Source organism: Malania oleifera, chromosome 12 (genome assembly GCF_029873635.1).
Source record: "Malania oleifera isolate guangnan ecotype guangnan chromosome 12, ASM2987363v1, whole genome shotgun sequence".
Lineage (NCBI taxonomy): Eukaryota > Viridiplantae > Streptophyta > Magnoliopsida > Santalales > Ximeniaceae > Malania > Malania oleifera.
The window spans coordinates 82,999,962-83,022,174 of NC_080428.1; the positions used below are offsets into that span (position 1 = coordinate 82,999,962).

At 37.5% G+C, this 22,213-nt stretch overlaps 1 protein-coding gene across 1 annotated transcript; it reads right to left on the bottom strand.

Annotated features, from left to right (window-relative positions):
* Positions 1-6,412: 6,412 nt before the first annotated feature.
* Positions 6,413-7,989, bottom strand: LOC131144737 (uncharacterized). Its single transcript, XM_058093579.1, has 2 exons — positions 7,618-7,989; positions 6,413-7,369 (listed from the first exon to the last, which is right to left on the bottom strand). Exons 1-2 carry the CDS (start codon positions 7,765-7,767, stop codon positions 6,710-6,712), a joined length of 810 nt encoding a protein of 269 aa, XP_057949562.1. The 5' UTR covers positions 7,768-7,989; the 3' UTR covers positions 6,413-6,709.
* Positions 7,990-22,213: the final 14,224 nt, after the last annotated feature.

Below are 22,213 nucleotides of genomic sequence, written 5' to 3' on the forward strand. Positions count from 1 at the left end.
AAATAGTATTTCAAACATTTTAAACTCATGTCACACTGAACAGATTTTCCACATATTTGACATACCATCATTTTAACCGCATTTTTCAAAATATAAATCATATATATATATATATATATATTCATTTTCCTAAAATCAAATTCAATAATAAGATACATACATTTTTCACAAAATACTAATATAAATCATATATATATATATATATTCATTTTCCTAAAATCAAATTCAATAATAAGATACATACATTTTTCACAAAATACTAACTTAATTTATCCCCTTACTTGACTACTGAGAAAGCTCCCAAAACAATCTAGTCTAACCCCTGTGAGATTTCCTGATCAATACCCTGAAATTGAAAATTCCTAGTATTAAACTTCAGTATTTTTATGCGTACATCATTTCTTACAACTACCATAAGATCAAATTTGGCTTAAAAAGCCTTACCTCAACTCAGGGATGATTTCCAACTTACTTTCACCAATGATTCGTTCCGGCAGATTTGGAGAGAACTTCCCCAGGAGCGTCGTGGTAACTTCGGATTGTCGATCCAGCGTAAATCTGGCCCGAAATCGACGAAAGAAAAAGAAAGAATCGAAGGGGAGAGAGAGAGAGAGAGAGAGAGGAGAGAATTTGCTTATGAAAGAATTTAAAAATCGGATTTTTCCATACTTATAGAACAGGATTCGTCGACGAGTCACGTCCTTCGTCGATGAATTCTCATTAATTTCATAGACGAAATTCAGTCAGTTCAAAACCCCCTCTCGGTATTTCTTCGTCGATGAAATTCAGTTTTCGTTGATGAATTTTCTTAAGCCTTCGTTGACGAATTCCCTGTATTCGTAGACAAAAACCTGCTGTTTTCCCTTTGTCTAATCCTTCCAAAATCCAATGTCGTCAACGAATGCCTGCCTCCTTCTGTTTCCAGTTTCCATTTCCCTTCTTTTTATCATTTAATTCCCATTTTTATTCGGGTTGTTACAGCAAGACCGTGTAATTATGATATGTTTGGCACGAGGCCGTAATTATGTTATGTTCAACATGAGGCCGTAATTATGTTATGTTCGGCACGAGGACGTAATTATGATATGTTTGGCACGATGCTGTAATTATGTTATGTTCAGCACAATGCCGTAATTACGATATGTTCGGCACGAGGCCATAATGATGTTATATATTATCATGTACTATATGTTATCAGAACCTGGATGTTAGTTTAGTTCAGTTCAGGAACTTGGTACCGTAGCTATATAGATCAGATATCTATGTTCAGATTAGTGTTAACCACCCCACGAGGGGGTGGGAGATGGATAGTCGATGTGGCTTTTAGTAGAGTGTGGACGTCCACTTGGCAGTCCGGACCAGGGTGTGGCGGGCTCATTATACTTACAGACATATTTGATTCGGCAGTGGTCGGTCAGCCATTGTCGAGTCCCACCTTCGGGCTGCATAACCCGTCATGGGGGGTAATACACGACATTAGCTAGCTATTCATCCTGGGTATATTTTCAGTATTACAGTTATAACAGATGTTTTATGTACGTTATGAGTTATTAGCATATATGAAAATATATGATTATTCAGTATGATATGATGAATGTTTTTCGATTTATGAAATGTATTGTATATGTATAATTGTATTAAATATTCATGTTATCACATAACTGTATTTAGTTTATTTTTCCTTACTGAGAAGTGTCTCACCCCCAATATTAATATATTTTTCAAGAGACCCTGAGTGACCGGCGGGTCGTGGCCGCCGTTGAGTTAGGAATATTACCCCGCTACGAGGGTAAGATTTTGTACTAGGGTCAGAATTATTTTGTATTTGACCCTAGAGTTATTTTGATGTTTATGAGGATGTATAAAATATAGTTTTATGATATGTAGTAAACTCTGGTATTATGCTTGATGGATGGATGATTTAAATTTTTATGATTGCTACTGCTTAGGTTTCCGCTGTGATTGACAGTTGTCCCCGTTACCCACGAGTTCGAGTTGACTTTCCCATTTATTATGTTATATTTCTTATTAAGAAATTGAGGTCGCTACACTACTACATTCCCAAAATACCGTATTTGAATACAACCTCCAAAACATCAAAATAGATCTAGAATCTTACAACAAAAATCTCCTAATCCTAGATCAAAGCTTACTCTTCTAGCAGGGAAGCTCAACTCACTCAATGGCGGTCACGACCCGCCTGTATCGCAGGGTCTCTTGAAAAATTAATTAAGTTTGGGGGGTGAGACACATCTCAGTAAGGGAAAATAGTCTAAATACAGTCATGTGACAACATGAACATTTAAGGCAATTATACATATACAGTACATTTCAAATTTTTGTAAACATTCATCATATCATACTGAATAATCATATACTTTCATATTTGCTAATAAATCATATTGTACATAAAACATCTGTTATAACCGATAATACTGAAAACATACCCAGGATGAATAGCTAGTTGATGTCATGTATTACCCCCCATGACGGGTTGTGCAGCCTGAAGGCGGGACCCGACAATAGCTGATTGACCATTGCCGAATAAAAAATGTCTGTAAGTATAATGGGCCCACCACACTCTAGTCCGCACTTCCAGGTGGACGTCCACACTCTACTGAAATCCACATCGATTATCCATCTCCCACCCCCTTGTGGGGTGGTTAGCACCAATCTGATCATAGATATCTTATCTATAAGTTACGGTACCGTGCTCCTGAATTGAACTAAACTAACATCCAGGTTCTGATAACATATAATACATGATAATATAACATCTTTCATAATTTCATAAATACGGCCTCGCGCCGAAGTCATTTCATAAATACGACCTCGTGTCGAACATTTCATAAATACGGTCTCGTGCTGAAATCATTTCATATATACACGACCTCGCGCCGGAATCATTTCAAGTATATACGGCCTCACGTCGAAATCATTTCATATATATACGGCCTCACGTCGAAATCATTTCATATATACACGGCCTCACGTAGGAATCATTTCAGGTATATCTGAAAATAAATCAATTATCATGTATTTGTCAAAATCATCATAACATATTGTATCTTTTCATAATACCTGAAAATATGCTTTACTCATAAAATCTTCCATATCACAATACTTTAAATGAAAAATAACATTCATGCCACACAAAGCTGTGTAAATCTTACACTTCATTCTAAAATTATAATTCCTGTACAACAACAGTATTTTTCCAAATATGCATTTATTCTATAATATTCAAATATCGTACATATTTTTCATAAATCAATTTGCTCATAAATAATAGTAATTTGTATGAAAAATAACTGTTTTAATTTATTCCCTTACCTGACTACTGAGAAAGCCCCTAAAATATCCTAATCTAACACTTGTAGGGTTTCCTGATCAAAGCCCTAGAAACGACAACCCCCAGAACCAAACATTAGTATTTCTTCGTAAATAATCCTTCTTATAACTACAGAAATACCAAATTTGGCATAAAAAACCTTACCTCAACTTAGGGACGAATTTCAACTCAGCTCTATTGACAATCCGCTTCGGCAGATATGGAGAGAACTTCTCTAGGAGCGTCGCAGTGACTTCAGATCGTCGAACCGATATAAATCTGGCCTGAAATCGAAGAGAAAAGGAGAGGGAGCTGAAGGGAGGAGAGAGAGGGAGTTTCTGCGCTAAATTTCATCAAAAAACAGAGTTTTTCACTATTTATAGGGCTGGATTTGTCAACGAGCCACGTCATCTCATCGACGAGTCCTTTAATAATTTCGTCGACAAAACCCACTCCTTGTCGACGAAATTCAGACTGCTCAAAACCTCTCTTGATATTTCCTCATCGATGAATCATTTCTTCGTCGACGAGGTCCTCTTATACCATTGTCGATGAATCCCCTGTGTTCGTTGACAAGGATTTGATAATTTCCCTTCCGCTTTATTTAAATTACATTATTATTATTCGAGTCATTACATTTTTGCCCCTCTCTTAATTAATTAAACCTATATTCCACGGGTCGGGTTCCTACAAGTGGAGTTGTAGCGAACGTTGTGGAAGACAAGAGAGCTTGGGTTTGATGATTTAAGTGAGACTCGTGGTTTAAGAGGTAACTATAGATTTGATAGGGAGAAAGAGACTCTGGACGTGTGGTCAAGGAGGTGACTAGAGACACATACTTTGTACCAAGTCCTGCGAGGAGGTATATAGAGAACTCAGAGTCGGTGAGTGTATGTCCAGCAGCGGATAGGGTCAAAGCCAAGTTTTTAGCATGATCGAAGTAATTAGACATGAATTCAGGGCCTTTCTTGACCGTTGCTAACTGGTACCGAGTGTGAACGACATGTGCCGAGGACTTAGTAGCAAACAAATGTTGCAGAGTCTTCCAGATATCAAAGGAAGAGGTACAATCAATCACCTAAGCCAGAACAGAGTTAGAGAGAGACAAAGTAAGCGTGGACATCAGCAACTGATCTTGCTGGACCCATCTCTGGTAATCAGAATTTGGTTTGCCGTGAACTTGTGGAGGATGAGGCGGGGAGGAGTCATCAACAAAACCAAAGAGTTGATGACCCTTCAAGAAGGGAACCATTTGAGTCTTCTAGAGAAGATAGTTGTCTATGGTAAGTTTAGTAGTAAGGAAGTCAGAAGATGTAGGAAAAGGTGAGGGGTTAGAGGACGGAGGTGGAGGGGGTGGAGGAGGAGAAGGTGGAGCAGAGGAGGAGTCTTAGTCGGACTCGGATGCCATAAGAGAAGAAGCAGAAGAGAGGAAAAAAAAATTGTTGAAATCTACTGTATGTTGGATCAGGACGTGAGTCCAATGAAAAGCTTTGATACCATGTTCAGGTATAAAGAAATGCAGGAAAGGTATTTGATAAAAAGCTAAAAAGGTATATTACAGAGTGAATTCCTCTCTATCATTCATTACTCTATGTTCAAGTACACAGTGATAGGCCTGAATATATAGACCTTAACAGACAACAACTTAGCTACATTTTACTATTTTATCCTGCCAGTTTAGCCATTCTGTTAGCTTGAGATTTCACTGGAATATGAGGCAATTGGTTGGTTTTCTTGCTGTGCATTGAGAGCTGCATTCTAGTGTGTTGAGGTGAAGACGTGGTTGTATCTCTAACAAACAGGCATTCGTTGATGAATAGGCCTAATTCGTCAACGAATGGAGATACCGAGAGTAGATAAACTTCAAACATTCAGAAGTTGTCAATGAATATACCTGATTCGTCGATGAATGGACCCTAATTGCCGACGAATGAACTCTATTCATCAACGAATTGATTCGGGGTTGTGGGGATGATTTCAAATTTTGAATATGAATGTTAGAATGGTTGAGTAGTTGGAGGAAAGCCTTAGTGGGGTTGTAAAATATATCATTCTGGTATATTGAAGAGTGGAAAATCATTGAAAATCATTGTATTGTGTATTTTGTGATTTTCATAGTAAAACCTTACTGATTGCTTCCGTGGATGTAGGTTTTGTCGAACCACGTAATTCCAAGTATTATTGCTCTTATTATTACTTTATTTATTTGCTATGCTTGTGGGATAATTCTAGATAATCACAATTTATATTGTTGCATTTGGTTTTGTTTGATTCTTTACACACTACACATATCCCGCTGTGCATTGTTAAAGGGGCATTTTTCACAAATTTAAGTTTAAACTTTCTATTTGATTTTCATTAAACATTTTACTAAAGTAACTTTGCTATTTTTGCATCTCTTCTCGCTTCTTCAAACTTTTTGCATCTAATCGATCATACCACATTTTATCATTGATAATTACCAATTTTTTTATTTGCTCCGTGACTAGTTTTTAAGAAAATTTTATTATTTTTTCAATAAAAAGATGAAGTGAGTTATTGGATTTTAATATATGCATGAGTATATCATAGGGCTACTGTGTATGTGCGCATGGATAAATAATTAAGGAAAAATTACACAAATTTTCTTTATTGTTTAATAAAAAAACATAGTCAGACAATTATTTAATTATAGCCTTAGTTTTATCATTAATTCTCTCAGCACAAATTAATACACTTAATGTAAGTTTTGCCTTTAATAATAATAATTGTTTTTTTTTTAATTTTATTTTGAAACTCTTTTATTGATTAACTTACATACAAGAGATAAAAGGCTTTCCGTCACTAAATTTTTTATTACTCAAATTATTAAAATTTTTATTACTAAAACAAACATAAGAATGAATATAACTTAATTGTAGATTTTACTAGTAACAAAAAAATGTTTCCTAACCCAAGTTCACTAGCAAAAATAAAAAATCAATAAAAAAATACGCAACATGATAAAGTTGATGTGCATATATATATATATATATATGTATATATATATATATATATTCTCATAAGATTCAGATCAATCTAACTTTAACACTACCCACAAAATTAATGAATATGCAATTGCAAAGTTTTCAGCTTATAAATTTTTGCTTGAATGTAACATAATTGAATGGCGAAAGAATAAAACATGTTTAAATAGGAGTGAATGCTTATTAGCCCTATTTGTCATGTCATCACACGAAATCCACTCTTTTAGCATAGATTGGAATTATCCTTTCCAATCAAATGCAATACACACTCAAGTTTGTTATTTTATTTTATTTTATTCATCTTTGTTACTATTAATAATTAAAATAGAAAATTCAATTATTTATTTTAAGTGTCATTCAATGGAAACGAGGCTTAACCACTCAAGGCGTTGGAACTCCCCACTCGCCCAATCCTGAGATAAACAGTATACTTCACCATCCTCTTCTCATTCCCATCCTTCATCCAAGCCCGCCTAAGCCTCTCCACCACTTCCTCCCTCAGAAGCTCAACTCCCTTCTCCCTCGCAATCTGGTACGCCGACCACGACCTCACGTAATTCAAAAACCCTCCAAACTCCATCGCCACCTCCGCAGCGAACTCGAACGGCCCCGTGTGTTCTTCCCCTTCCAACGGCTCGAACGGGAACTCCAAGCCCCTGTAAGCGCCGTCCACCAGCTTCCGTTCCGGTTCCCAGTACGGGTTGGTATCGACGTCGTAAAATCGCTGGAAGACGGAGTCGAATTCTTCGACGTTGAGTCCCGGGAGTGTGTAGCACCAGGCAGCGACGACTCCATGGGGCTTCTTGAGGACGAATCGGACGTTGTCGTAGAAGGAAGGGAGGTGGAACCAGTGGACGGCTTGGGCGACGGTGACTAAATCGACGGTGGAACGAGGCGCCACATCGCGCTCGAGATCGGAGATGGAGATTTGGGGAGGTGTGCATTGGTACCGTACGTTGGGGAGTTTGAGCGCGAAATCGAGCTGCTTCTGGCTTGTGTCTGTTGCTACCACGTTTTTGTAGATCTCGGCTAGCTGAAACGAATGAAAAGAAGCTATAATTTCACTTGAAATACCAGACGATTCTCAAAGATTACAAAATCTAAGATCACGAATTTGTGTGAATCTAACAAAACACATTCGATTTTCATTTACATTCATTCCATTCGTTTGTGCGTAAGAGAATACCAGAAAAAGAGTTTTACTCGGGAAAATTGTCTCATTTACCCAAGAAAATAAGAAGATCGGGTAGGTGCGAAGGAGGAGAGGTAGGGGAGACTCACGGATCGAGCGGCTTGGCCGCTGCCGGTGCCAACGTCCCAAACGATATCGTGAGTGGGCGTCTTCGACGCAATGAATTGGAACAGTTCCAGCGGGTAACTCGGACGATTCTCCGAGTACTGCTTCGCCTGCTTATGGAACAAGTTCGCCATCTTCTTCCTCCCTCTATTTCTCTAGAGTCTTCTACTGGTTAAGCAGAGGGATAGTGGTACCTTTTTATGGTTTTGGAGATCAGAATCCCCTGCGAGGGACGCCTATGGGAATAAGTGGTCACGACGACGTCAACGGCTGGGATCGTCTGGGAAGATGGTCTTTTGAATCAATATTTAATTATTTATACATGCCGGCTGCGGATGCTTTCTTGGACAAAACGCAAGGAAGCTCCAATTTTCAATAATTTATAGATTGTTATATTTTATTATAACAAGATAATTTTTTAAAATTAAAATCGAGCCATGTGCGTAAAGAGAGACCATATACGTGAGCCATGTGCGTGTGTGAAGGAATTAGATCATGCATGCATGAACTTAATCCCGTAAAAAATTTGTGTAATCCACGGGCATAAATGAGATTACGCGCTAAAAGCTATCTTGAACTTTTAAAGAAAAAAAAAAAAAACAGACTATATATATATATATATATATATATATATATATATATATATATTTGAGTGTGTGTGCGCACGCACTTGTTTTTTGTGTAAGTGGGTTGGTGCATGCAAGTAAAACTAATTTTGAAAAGTCAAAATGTGTGGGCTGCTTGTGTGTATGTGTGCGTAAGTGGGTTGGTGCATGCAAGTAAAACTAATTTTGAAAAGTCAAAATATGTGGGCTTAGATGCTAGTTTTGAAAAGTCAAAATTATATATATATATATATATATTATCATACAATAAAAATCAATATAACAAATTCAATATATCATAATTTACCTGAACGCGTGGGTACTAGGAACACATAAAAAATGTAATACGGAAGTTTAAAGAGTAGGAAACATAAAATCATATACATCTCTAAATACCATTTACTCCATACCAAAGTTTACTACAACCATCATATAAATACTCGCAACTCAAAAGTATCCAAAATAGTCCTAAGGTCCCCATCCAAAAATCTGTCTGACCCTAACGATTACTTACCCTTCAGAAAGGATAGATCAGTTGTACTATCTCTGCGGAGCTTTATCCGCTTTCCTATCTGAAGCTCCTGAAATGTTCATGTAATTTAGGGCAAAACACCTCTCAGTAAGGGAAATAAATTAATATCAGTGTGTGACAACATAATTATTTACGTGTAATACATAAAAGCATATATAAACATATCTAGTAAAATTGTCTGTGTCATTTCTAGAAAAAACATTGTTGACCTTATAGGTCACGCCGATTTTGATAATGACAAATACTCCTATATTTAATAAATATCTAGTTCATGTGTAGGTTCATATTGGCATATCATTAACGGCATGTGAAAGCTCAAAACTTGAAGACAAATTCATGCTTTTAATTGTAATAATTTTTAGTGAAATTTGTCTGTAATAGTAATTAGGGTATTCGGTTTGTAATAAGCACACACATCACGTCATGGTTTAATTTGTAAGCTCAAACCATATACAAACCAAAAATGACCATAGAAATCGGTCGATCGACACCGGACTTTTTCGGTGTCTTCAAATTGGACCCCAAGTGCCCCTAGGACACACACTTTCACATAAATTTGTTAGGCACTTGAATAGGACTTGTTTGTTTTAATACGAGACCGAAATGCACATATGGTGCACTTTCGGTCGACCAGCCAAGTCAGTTCATTTTGGTTTGGTCGACCGAAAGCTCCCTGGGTCAAAGTTTGACCACCTGGTCGACCGAACCAGGTAGTTCAAAAGACCCTGGTCGACCAAAACTCCCTAGGGTCAAAAGTTTAACCACCTGGTCGACCGAACCAGGTAGTTCAAAAGGCCCTGATCGACCAAAACCCTCCTTGGTCAACATTTGATCATCTGGTCGACCGAAGGGTCCTCGGGAGAATTTCCAGCGGTCTGGTCGACCGAACCACGCAGTTCAAATTGGCCTGGTTGACCGAAATTTGAAAAATTGGGAAATCGCTCTCTCCTGGTCGACCATGCCCTTAGTTCAATATTTCCTAGTCGATCGAACCATTTGAGACTTGGTCGACCGAAACATTTTTGGTTGACCGGACCTCTCGGGTTGCCATCATTTTTATCGCGGGTTAAATATTTTTAAATAGGGTTAAATTGATTTAAATATTATTAATCTTTTCTAACAATCCCTAATAGGTCCCCAACGGTCAAAATTTTCAGTATGTCTATATATACTCCTACATTTGGGAGAATTAAACATCGATTAGTAAAAACCAAAAATCAAATTTCTCTCTCAGGCTAAATATTTTCTTTTGTTCATACTATCTCCAAATCCACTCAAACTTACCTACTTCATCTCAGTGTCATTTGTAAGTGTATTTGAGTATTATTGGTTTGAGGTTTTGCTCTCTCATTCTTTGATTGTTTGAATCAATTTTCTTGAGAGCATTGCCTAAGTATTCTTAGGGGGCTTTACTAATAAGCTTATCCTAAGAAGACTTATTAAACTTCTAAGTGTTGCATTCTCATTGCAATAACTTAGGAAGTTTGTATTTGTCCTTGGCTTGCAAAACTATTTTCAAAAGTACTCAAATATCTTGTGATATTCATATTGATATTTTTGTGAAAAGATATTTGTGTGTGTTATATTAATCTTTGTGGCAATATCCATTCAAGTCTATACCATTTGCTGAAGTACAAAGATTACATATTTCTTGCAAACCAAGCATATACACTATTCATGTGATTGACATCTTCTGCTATTTGGGACATTCGAATATTGTATAATATCTTTGTTTGAGCTTCTTGATTGAGAACATTTAGAAATACAAAGATTGTTTGTTGACACTCTCACGTACGTATTACACTGATAGAAAATATATTTGAGAGTTGAACTACTTAAACCACACTGAGCTTACATTTTAAATCATCTGTGGTGTTTTGTGATTGTGTACATTTATGGTACAAATCTGCTTTACATGAAAGCACCCTTATACTGTACCTTTTGATTGTATATCTGAGAGATTTCAGGCGTGGCCTGAGGGGCGGTAATTCAGCCCGGTAAGGATTGGTGTAAAGGTTTAGGTCAGCCCTGTGCTAATTGACCTGGTTAAGGTTTAGGTCAGCCCTGTGATAATTTGACCTGGTTGTATAAGTGCCGCTCCACCCGTTTAAGTAAGCAAGTTATTGTGATAATCCTGTTGTTGGTTAGCCAAGGCGGGGACGTAGGCAGTTGGCCGAACCTCAATAACATATCTGCGTGTCACCCTTTATTTATTGCTTTGTGGTGCTTGTGCGATTAATTAAACTGCTTCATTTAATTTTTGATATATTTATATTATTTGCATTAGATTGACCGTAGGGTTGTGAACATACTGCTGTTAGGAGGAATACCTAGAAGATAAATTTTAAAAATACCAATTCACCCCCCCTCTTGGGATCATGGTAAAGCTAACAAACATGTATAGTCATAACATGACAGAACATACTAGATTTCCATAAGCGTAAATCATCTTATATAATAATAATAAGAAAACAATCCTCGATGGTTAGCTGGTTGTTGTCATGTGTTACCCCCACATGACTAGGTTGTGTGACCCAAAGGTGGGACCTGACAATGGCTGGCCGACCACTGTCAAGTCAAAAGTATAATTTGTAAGTATGATGGGTCTACCATGTCACGACTTGCTCATTTTTCACATTTTTTTTAATAATAATATCAACGTCATACATCCAATTCAACAGGTCACCATCCACCTGGACCTGTGGGTACCAGGGATTTGATAGAATATATATAGCAGAAGCCTAAGCAGCAGAAAACATATAATCATATACATCTCACCATAACATGCATTACAATATACCAGAGTCACTATACCACTGTATTATTTTATATATATATATACCAAAAATCATATCTAGGGACATTTCCCATAAAATCTAATTGTCCTTACAAAACTTACCCTTCGTAGAGGGCAGATATACAACACTAGCTCAGCGGGGCTTTTCTCGCTCTCCTATCTGGGGCTTTTGAAAAGTTTATAAGACTTAGGGGTGAGACACCTCTCAGTAAGGGAAATAAACTAATACTAGTGTGTGGCAACTTGAGTATTCTGTGTTCTACATATATCATATATAACATATTCAGTATTGTTTATCAAATCTGGGAAAACATATGTATATCAAAACATGACAGAATATACTGCATTTCATAAGCATATCTCATCTCATATCATAATAATAATAACATAAAAACAATCTTGGTAGGTTAGCTGGTTGTTGTCATGTATTACCCCCACATGACTGAGTTGTGTGGCCCGAAGGTGGGACCTGACAATGGTTGGCCGACCACTGTCAAGTCAAATAGTAGTCAGTAGGTTCGATGGGTCTGCCAGACCTTGTCCGTACACCAGGGCTGATCAAGACACTTCTTATAAACCACATCGACCATCTAATCTCACACCACTCCGTACAGCGACGTTAACACAGATAACATGATCACGGAGACGATGAACACATAGCAACGGTACCGTGCAAGTGCTAGCCTAAACCAAGTCAACCAGATTCTGATATCATATAATATATTCTAAAATGGTGATACATGGATATCTCATATCATTAATTTTCACATCAATCATATCATTTTGCATATATACGTGTATCATGAAAATCATCGGCATGTACGCTGGTATTACACATTTTATCATAACTCGGCCCGTACGCTGGCAAAACATAGCACAGCCCGTACGCTGGCAAATCACAGTCACATAGCATGGCCCGTACGCCAGCAAACATAACCCAACCCGTACGCTGGCAAATCACAGTCACGTAGCATAGCCTGTACACCAGCAAACATAGCACAGCCCGTACGCCGGCAAACATATAAAATCTCGGCTGTATGCCGGTTTTCCATCATAAAAATTCATATCATCCACATTCCCAGAAAACAATATTTCACAACATTTTTACGTATGCCACACAAACGGATTTTCACATATTCAACATACGATCATTTTCACAGTATTTTGCAAATATAAATCATATATATAAATATATTTATTTTTCCTGAAACCAAATGCTATATATACATATTCATGCATTTTCTCAAAACAAAACTAACTTAGTTTATCCCTTACCTGATTCCTGAAAAACCCCTAATAAAACTACCTCGCACTCGTAGGGTTCCTAACTCAACACCCTGAAAATGAAAACTTATAGTATTAAAGTTAAGTATTTTCGTACGTACAACATTTTCTATAACTACCACTAAGTCAAATTCAGCTTAAAAGCCTTACCTCAACTTAGGGATGATTCCCTACGTTCCCAATTCAACACCCCTGGAAACAACACTGCCCAAAATTAAAGTTCAGTATTTCTAAGCGTATAACACTTTTTACAACTGTCACAAATCTAAATATTGAGTAAAAAGTCTTATCCTGAATTTGGAATGGTTTCCACCTAACTTTCACCAACGATCCGCTCCAATAGATTTGGGGAGAACTTCCTAGGAGCGTCATAGTGACTTTAGATTGTCGATTCGGCGAAGATCTGGCCCGAAATTGACAAAAGAAAGAGGGAAAACCGAAGGGGAGAGAGAGAGAGAGAGAGAGAGAGAGAGAGAGAGAGAGAGGAAAACTTAGCTTCATTTGTAAGTTAAAAATTCAGATTTTTCTATTTATAGACAGAGGATTTCGTCAACGAGACATGTCACCTCATAGATGAGTCCTTCATTAAATTCGTTTCTACGAGACCCTATATTCGTCGATGAAATTCAGGCTGCCCCAAAACCTCTTTCGGTATTTTCTCATCGACGAAACCCTGTGTTCGTCCACGAATTTTTTTATGCACTCGTCGACGAGTCTTGGCAATTTTCTTGAAATTGTGGTTATCCCCCACGTTCGTCGACGAAGTCTACGGCCTCCTTCTGTTTCTGTTTCTATTTCTCTCCTTCTTATTATTAAAATCATATTATTCTTCGAGTCACTACATACTAGACTTGGTCCGTACACCAGGGGTGTCAACACTTCAATAAACCACATCGACTATCCATCCTCACGCTGCCCCGTACGACAGCAATAACACAATATCACATAGCAACAATATCGTGCATGATAGCCTAAACCAAGCCAATCAGGTTTTGATAACATATAACATGTAACGACCTGCTTAATTAACTGATTTTTTTTTTTCATAATAGCAATTAACATAATCTGATACCTTCGTGTTAGCCTAAGCAGCGAGAAGCAGAATCATATAAACATAACCTGAACCATTACATTCAATACCAGAGTTCTGAAATGTTTTGCAATATATACAACATAACTGTATCCTCAAAAATGCCCTCAACTAGCTAAGGCTACACAAAATCATTCCCAAAAATGATACTCACTCTCTAATGGGGCACTACAGACGCCCTCTATTTGCGAGCCTGATCTGCTCGCTTAACCGGATCACCTGAAAAAATATTTCAACACTAGGATGAGCCAATGCTCAGTAAGAGAAAATATGCTATTACTAGTGTGTGACAAATGAGCTACTATATATATATATATATATATATATAAATATATATATCATGAAATCTGTTTCATATAAACATGAATAACTCAGTACAAAAGTACATTACAAATGATAAAGCACAACACCCCTTTTCCCTATTGCTTAACATATCAGCATTATGGTTATAATTTAAAATACTTCTAATGTATGTAGTAGGATCCCTGTTTCTGTAAATCAATACGTAAGTAATAGTAATTGAAACTGTTCCCTGTGGTTATCTGTATCATGACATGCTCCTCATGATGAGGTTGTGTGGCCCGTAGGCTGGATTTACCCTAACTGGTCAACCAGGAATAAATCACTGAACTCCGTCAGTCGACCTGCCCACCTCAACCCATATCTGGATAGGGAGCCTAACCTATTCAAGGGCCTAGGTGGTCGACTTTACTACGTATATCTGAATAGGTGGTTGCACTCATAAAATAACATAGTATTTGTAGCAACGGTACCGTGCTCTGTAGCTGCGAGTCCAACAGTGTCTGATATCGTATAATATATTTCTATATACATGTCTATCTGATTTACCATGATTCTGAAGTACTGAAATATCCATGATACTGCATAACGTACTGAAATCTGAATAATCATAACATGGAACTGCATATTCGTGATACTGGAATTCGTGTTATCATGGTACTGAAATTCATAAGATCATGGTACTGAAATATCGTAAATCATGGTATTGAAATTCGTATAATCATGGTACTGAAATGTGTATAATCATAATACTGAAATTTGTAAAATCATGAAACTAAATTCATAAACATATCCCCATACCATATACATAATCATAGGCCACACCATACTAAAATACATAATTTCCGTAAATAACTAACTGCATAATATTCAGAACTTTCCTAACATAGCATATTTCCCTTACCTTATCTCTGAAAAGCCCCTACTGTACTCTAGTCCGATACCCACAGGGCCTCCTACAAAACACCTTGAAACCAATATATGCCAGAACTAAACATCAATATTTTCCTACCTATATTATTTCCTATAACTGCCATGAGGCCAAAAAGTGGCTAAAAGGGCTTACCCTGAATTTGGGATGATTTCCAACTTTGATATCTCGACGATCCGCTTTGGTAGATGCGTAGTGAACTCCTCCAGAAGCGTCGTGCTAGCTTCGGATAGTCGATCTGGCGACCGGTGGGGTCGGAAATGAAGAGAGAAGGGAGAGGGAGTCGTAGGAGAGAGAGAGGAAAGAGAGATCGGCGAGAGAACTGATTAAAAATCCTGATTTTCCTCCTTTTATAGGGCCAAGTTCATCGACGAGCCACGTCACTTCGTCGACGAGCCCTTCACAAAATTCATCGAGGAGACCTGTGTTCGTTGATGAAATTCAGGTTGCCTCGGAACCCCTCTCGGTATTTTCTCGTCGACGAATCTTTGTGTTCGTTGACGAAATTATGAAGGCCTTCGTCGACGAAACTGGGCAATTTCCTGGATTTATGATTATCTAATATTATCTCCAAAATGCAATGTCGTCGACGAACGCTCCGCGTTCGTCTACGAAGTCTACGACCTCCTTCTGTTTTTGGTTCTATTTTCTCTCCCTCTTTAATATTTAAAATGCTGTTATTCTTCGGGTGACTACATAACATTTACAAATTGTGATACATTGTCATTCCATAATAATAATTGTCAATTTTATATCATCATATCACATTTCATATATAACGTGAAATTCATCGGCCCTTACTGTAGTAACCCTAAAAAGGGATATAAAAGATTAAAAATAATAATAATAATTAATTAATTAATCAGATTTAAAAAAAGAAAAAAATAATAATTAAAACTTATGTTTATTTTTATTAATAAAATATATTATTATTAATATTAATTATTATTATTATATTTATATATATATATATAAAGTAAGCATCCTGAAGCTTTAAGCTTCAGGATGCTCCTTCTGAAATGGGTGTAGGTTTCAGAGCCCCACCCCCCAACTGAAATACTCTCTCTCTCTCTCTCTCTCTCTCTCTCTCTCTCTCTCTCTCTCTCTCTCTCTCTTCATTCTCTCTCCCTCTCTCCTTGATTTCGTGATGGATTTTCGCCCAATTGAAAATCGGAAGATACCACTGGACTCCATTCTCCGCTGCCGTCATTTCTACAGGAGCGGATCGGTGGTAGAAGCGGCGTAGACGTATCTCCTGGGGTAAGCCAATTTCTTCTTTTTCTTTAATTTCTTGCAAAATGTAAGTCCAATCGACGAACGGACACCATCACGAAAATCTAGGGATGATTCTCTACAAGTTCAGAAGGACGAAATTCTCGTGGAGTCGTCATGGGCAAAACCCCAAATTTGGGACACGGAGGTTACTAAGGAGCTTATTTTTAATTAATTAGTATTAATTTAGAGATGCTAAAATGTTGAGCATCTAGGGTTGAAGTAGGATTTCTGAAATTTAGGGTTCGGGTGAGTGTCGAGGGTGCAATTTTAGGACCTACATGCAAAATTCAAAAAATTAAGTGGGGCTGTTAAATGTTAGTTTAAATGATAATTTGAGGTATATGGGGCTTAGGGAAGGTTAGTTGAGTATTGTTTTAGGGGAAATGAGTTAATTAAATTGGAAAAAAAATGCAAATTACAGGAGTTCAATTTCGGGCACAAAGGGCGTAGAATTTGGGTGTTAATAAGTCTCTTAGTAAGCCGGGTAAGGGAATAAATTATAACAGTGTTTTTAGAATTACTATTTGAATTAATATGTGAAAATGAGCATATGATATTTTGTCTGAAAATTATTATGATATAAATATCAAATAAATTGTGGGGCATTTGAGTAATTGTAAATTGTTATATTTTGGAGTGTAAAATATAACGATGAGTAATTTCTGAGAAAATATTAAAATGAGAATTACTGATGTGATTAGTGAAAAATAATGAAATATGGTATTTATATATGAGTAGAAATGTTTTGCCTAAAAAGTGAGATTTTGTGAATTATTGATATTGGAAAATAATGAAATGTGGTATTTATTTGTGAGTGAAAATTATTTGCATGAGAAATGAGTTTGTACAAATTGTTGATATGAGTATTTTGGCAAAATGTGAAAAATACGTGAAAATGATGAGAATATTTATATTGAACTGAATTGTAATATATTGGAATATGATTGATAAAATGCCAATACCGCATAATGAATGCGGGTATGTGATGGTAAACCCTATTGGATGGTTATGATATTGAACACGTTACCGTTGCTAGTGGTGTTAGTGCAACCACACGGACTCTTGGAGCGTGTCGCGTGACAGTCGACTATGCCATTTTGTAGGGTTGTTGGGCTCCCTGAGTCCGTATCAGGGTTATAGGCCGACCAGTCGTACTACAAACGCAATATATGATATGATATGATATTTGATCTAATCGGGTCGGCCAACCACGGTTAGATCTAGCCTTCGGGCCGCACAACCTTGACCATGGGGGGAAGCATGGTGTGGATAGAAAGATCTTCAGGGTAGCCAAGAGTTACAGACGCGATGTTGGTATTTGATACCAAGGATACTCATGAGCCGGAAAGTAAAATGAAAATGGAAAGTGAAATAATGATAAAATTGACTAAAATGAGAAATGAAAGAAAGAATGGAAATTGAGAGATAAAGAATGTCAAATATGACAAATGAACTGTGTGAGTTAATAATATAAATAATTGAGGCGAAGTAAAATGAGATTACGTGCTAAAGGCTCTCTTGGACTTTTAAAGAAAAATAAAAAAAAAGTACATATGTGTATATATACATACACACACACACACACACACACAGATATATATATATACATATGTGTGTGTGTGCGTGTGTGTGTGTGTGTGTGTGTGTTTGTGTATTTGTTTGTGTAAGTGGGTTGGTGCATGCAAGTAAAACTAATTTGAAAAGTCAAAATGTGTGGGCTTAGATGGAAAATCCAATTTTGAAAATTCAAAATTTTATATATATATATATATATATATATATATATATATATATCTATATCTCATCATACAATAAAAATCAATATAACAAATTGAACAAATCATAATTTACCTGAACTCGTGGATACCAGGGACACATAAAAAATGTAGTACGGAAGCTTAAGCAGCAGGAAACATAAAATCATATACATCTCTAAGTACCATTTACTCCATACCAGAGTTTACTACAACCATCATATAAATACACGCAACTCAAAAATATCCAAAATAGTCCTAAGGTCCCCACCCAAAAATCTGTCTGACCCTAGCGATTATTTACCCTTCAGAAAGGATAGATCAGATGTACTATCTTTGCGAAGCTTTATCCACTTTTCTATCTGAAGCTCCTAAAATGCTCATGTAATTTGGGGCGAGACACCTCTCAGTAAGGGAAATAAACTAATATCAGTGTGTGACAACATGAGTATTTACGTGTTATACATAAAAGCATATAAAAACATATTTAGTAAAATTGTTTGTGTCATTTCTAGGAAAAACATGTATAGTCATAGCATGATAGAATATACTGGATTTCCAATCATCTCATATAATAATAGTATAAAAACAACCCTGGATGGTTAGTTGGTTGTTGTCATGTATTATCCCCATATGAGTGGGTTGTGTGGCCCAAAGGTGGGATCTGACAATGGCTGGCCGACCACTGTCAAGTCAAAAGTACAGTTTGTAAGTACGATAAGTCTACTAGACCTGGTCCGTACACCAGGGGCGTCAACACTTCAATAAACCACATCGACTATCCATCCTCATGCTGCCCCATACGGCAATGATAACGCAATATCACGATGATCATGAACACATAGCAACGGTACCGTGCATGTGCTAGCCTAAACCAAGCCAATTAGGTTTTGATAACATATAACATATTACAAATTGAGATACATTGCCATTCCATAATAATAATTGTTAATTCAATATCATCATATCACATTTCATATATAACGTGAAAATCATCGGCCCTTACGCCGGCATGTCGTATTTTATCAATCACGAACCATATGTTGTATCACATATCAATAAGAGGCTCGGCCCGTACACCGGCATATCATGTAAAAATCTTAGCCTGTATGCCGGCATATCATGTGAGAACAGCCTTGGCCCGTACGCCGATATATCATATAAAACTCTCAGTTTGTACGCCGGTTTATCATTGTAAAACTTTGTATCATTAACATTTCCCAGAAAACAGTAATTCATAATAAATTCCACTCATGCCACACAAAATGGGTTTTACGTATATTTAGAACATATCGTCAATTCCTGAAATTAGAAAATAGTCAATCCAACACCCGTTGGGTTCCTCGTTCAATACCCTAAAAATAACATCTCTCAGAACTAAACTTCAGTATTTCTTCATATATAATATTTTTTATAACCATGGTAACGCCAAATATTAAATAAAAGACCTTACCCTAAATTTGGGATGAATTCCAAACTCGTCCCACTGACGATCCACTCCAAAAGTTATGCAGAGAACTTCTTCAGGAGTTTCATGGTGGATTTAGATCATTGATCCGAAGACAAACGGACCCAAAACTTAAGAGAGAAGGGTGGAGGGATGAAGGGAGGAGAGAGAGAGGGTTGGGGTGTCGAATTTCAGCCTAAAAATGAGGTTTGACCTATTTATACACTGGTCTTCGACGACGAACCACGTCATCTCATCGACGAGCCACGTCACCTCATTGATGAGGTCAAGAAGACAATTCATTGATGAACTTTCCCCTCGTCGACGAAATTCAGAATTGCCAAAATATCCTCTCGGTACTTTCTTGTCGACGAAACGCTCCCTCATCGATGAGCCCCTCATGTTCTCTCGTTGATGAACCCCCTAAATTCGTCGATGAGACCCTATTACATTTTACTTTTCCCTCCTTTTATTATTTAAATACTATAATTTCTCTAGGTCACTACATGGGCTTCTTAGATTGTTGGCTTGAGAGTTTGCATTGTGAAGTAAAGTTGGTAGTGAAGGGGCGTGCATGCATGATGAAAGGAAGCTATGTGTGGGCTTTTTAGAGAAGACACAAAACCAACAAGTGGAGAACACGGAAATAAAGTAACAAATAAAGGAGAGTGGGCTGGGTCTGATGTGATCCGAAAATGCAAAGTGAGGAATGAGTGGCGTGAGGCGATGGGTTTGAAGGGAAAATATGGCTTCAATTACGGAGTTCCTTTTTTTGGGTTGAAAAGTCAAATGAAAATTGGAGGGGAGGCGTGTAGGGTAGAAAGAGAGGGGGGGGGGGGGGGGGGGGGGGTGGGGTTAATATATTAATTCTTTTTGGTGAGCAGTACAGAGGAGATCTGGGGGCGTGAGGTCGTGGGCATGAAAACAAAAATAGGGTTTGGAGAGTATTCCTTTGCTGGGAGGCCGCACCACATGACGAGGGTTGACAAATTTTTTATTTTTCTATAAACCACAAGCTACAGGAAGCCGTAGTAGGGAACTTGTTTTGGTTTCTTTTGGGGTGCTGCAAAGACACATACACACGACCAGCAAAGGAGAGGCGGCGACGTGTAGCAAATTAAAATCTTTTTGAAATTGAAATGCGGCGAACAACGGCGGTGAGCGACGACGGTGCTGCGAGTGTTGATTTTTCCTCTACTCTCCAAATAAAAGAAAACATGGTGAGATCTTTATTGTTAGATTGAATTTTAATAATGAACTATGTTGACCTTATAGGTCACACCCGGTTTTGATAATGACAAACTCTCGCCATCGGGAGTTAGAATTTGATGTGGGGGATCGGGTATTCTTGAAGGTAACTCCTCTGAGAAGGGTTATGAAATTTATGAAGAAGGGCAAGCTGAGGCCTAGGTATATTGGCCCTTTTGAAATACTTGAGAGAGTGAGGTCAGTTGCTTATAGCTAGCTCTGCCACCAGTTTTGTCTAGAATATACGATGTTGCCATATTAAGGATGTAAGAACCTGAACTGTGATAATTGGTTTTAAATATTAAGAGAGGGGCAAAATTAGAAATTTACCAGGCTTCATTGACGAAGCCAGATTTCGTCGACGAAGGATATGTTTTTCTCGTCGACGAAATTTAGAGACTCGTCGACGAGATGAAGCCGAGGAGTTTCGAAAATTAGGAATATCAAGATTTGTCGATGAAGGCACCATTTCGTCGACGAATTGGGCTGGGTCAAGGGGCTTTAAATATTATTTTCCTTTACTTCCTCACTAAGAAACTCTAAACATATCTCTCTCTCTCTCTAGAACTCTCTCTACTCTCCTTCTCTCTAGATTTCTTCGCCAATCGTTGACGGAATCGGAAATATGAAGTTACCATGAGGATCGTGGAAGGATTCTCTACAACTTCTACTGATCGAAATCTCAATTCGGAGATTTTTGGGTTTTGGCGAAAAATTAAGGTAGGGCTCAATTTTCAATTGTGATCTGGTAGTTTTATAGGTAACGATCTTGTGAACATATTTGATACTGTGATTTGTAGGTTTTGAAACTCGGTTCATTGTTTAGGGGCCTTGGAGTTTGGGATTTGCTTTTCGGGGAAAAGACAAGGGGAACTATGTTTATATTGGTTATTTTTGAAATCGGACTCGGTGCAACTGTGGTCCACTGTCCTGTGTGTGTTTTGGCTACTCATTTGGGGGGATCTAATGGGGTAAACTATGGGTTTTTCATTATTATAGTTTTCGAAAAAAAAGGGCAACAGGCTGAATCTTGAGTTTTGTTGAAAACCGAGGGTATATGTTGATATATACTATGATATTGGGATGGTCGTGCCTTGACTTGTTTAAACTGTATAAGTTTGAAAACCATGATTTAAATTACCAAATGGGTGTGGTTTGTCTGGTTATATGAGCATGCATGCGTGTGTGATATGTTGAAATGCTAGTAGGAACGCGGTTCCAAAATTGTTCCAGGTACCGAGCGTGTCCGGCTTTATATCTGAGGGTGTGTGTTTTACCGCCTACCATGTGGGCAAGAGTGTCCGACTCTATATCTGA

Bases quoted from the DNA above. Each gene is read 5' to 3' on its own strand.
- LOC131144737 (XM_058093579.1), bottom strand. From the start codon at position 7,767: ATGGCGAACTTGTTCCATAAGCAGGCGAAGCAGTACTCGGAGAATCGT. The intron at 7,370-7,617 runs GTGAGTCTCCCC...CATTCGTTTCAG, and splicing joins GCGGCCAAGCCGCTCGATCC to CTAGCCGAGATCTACAAAAA.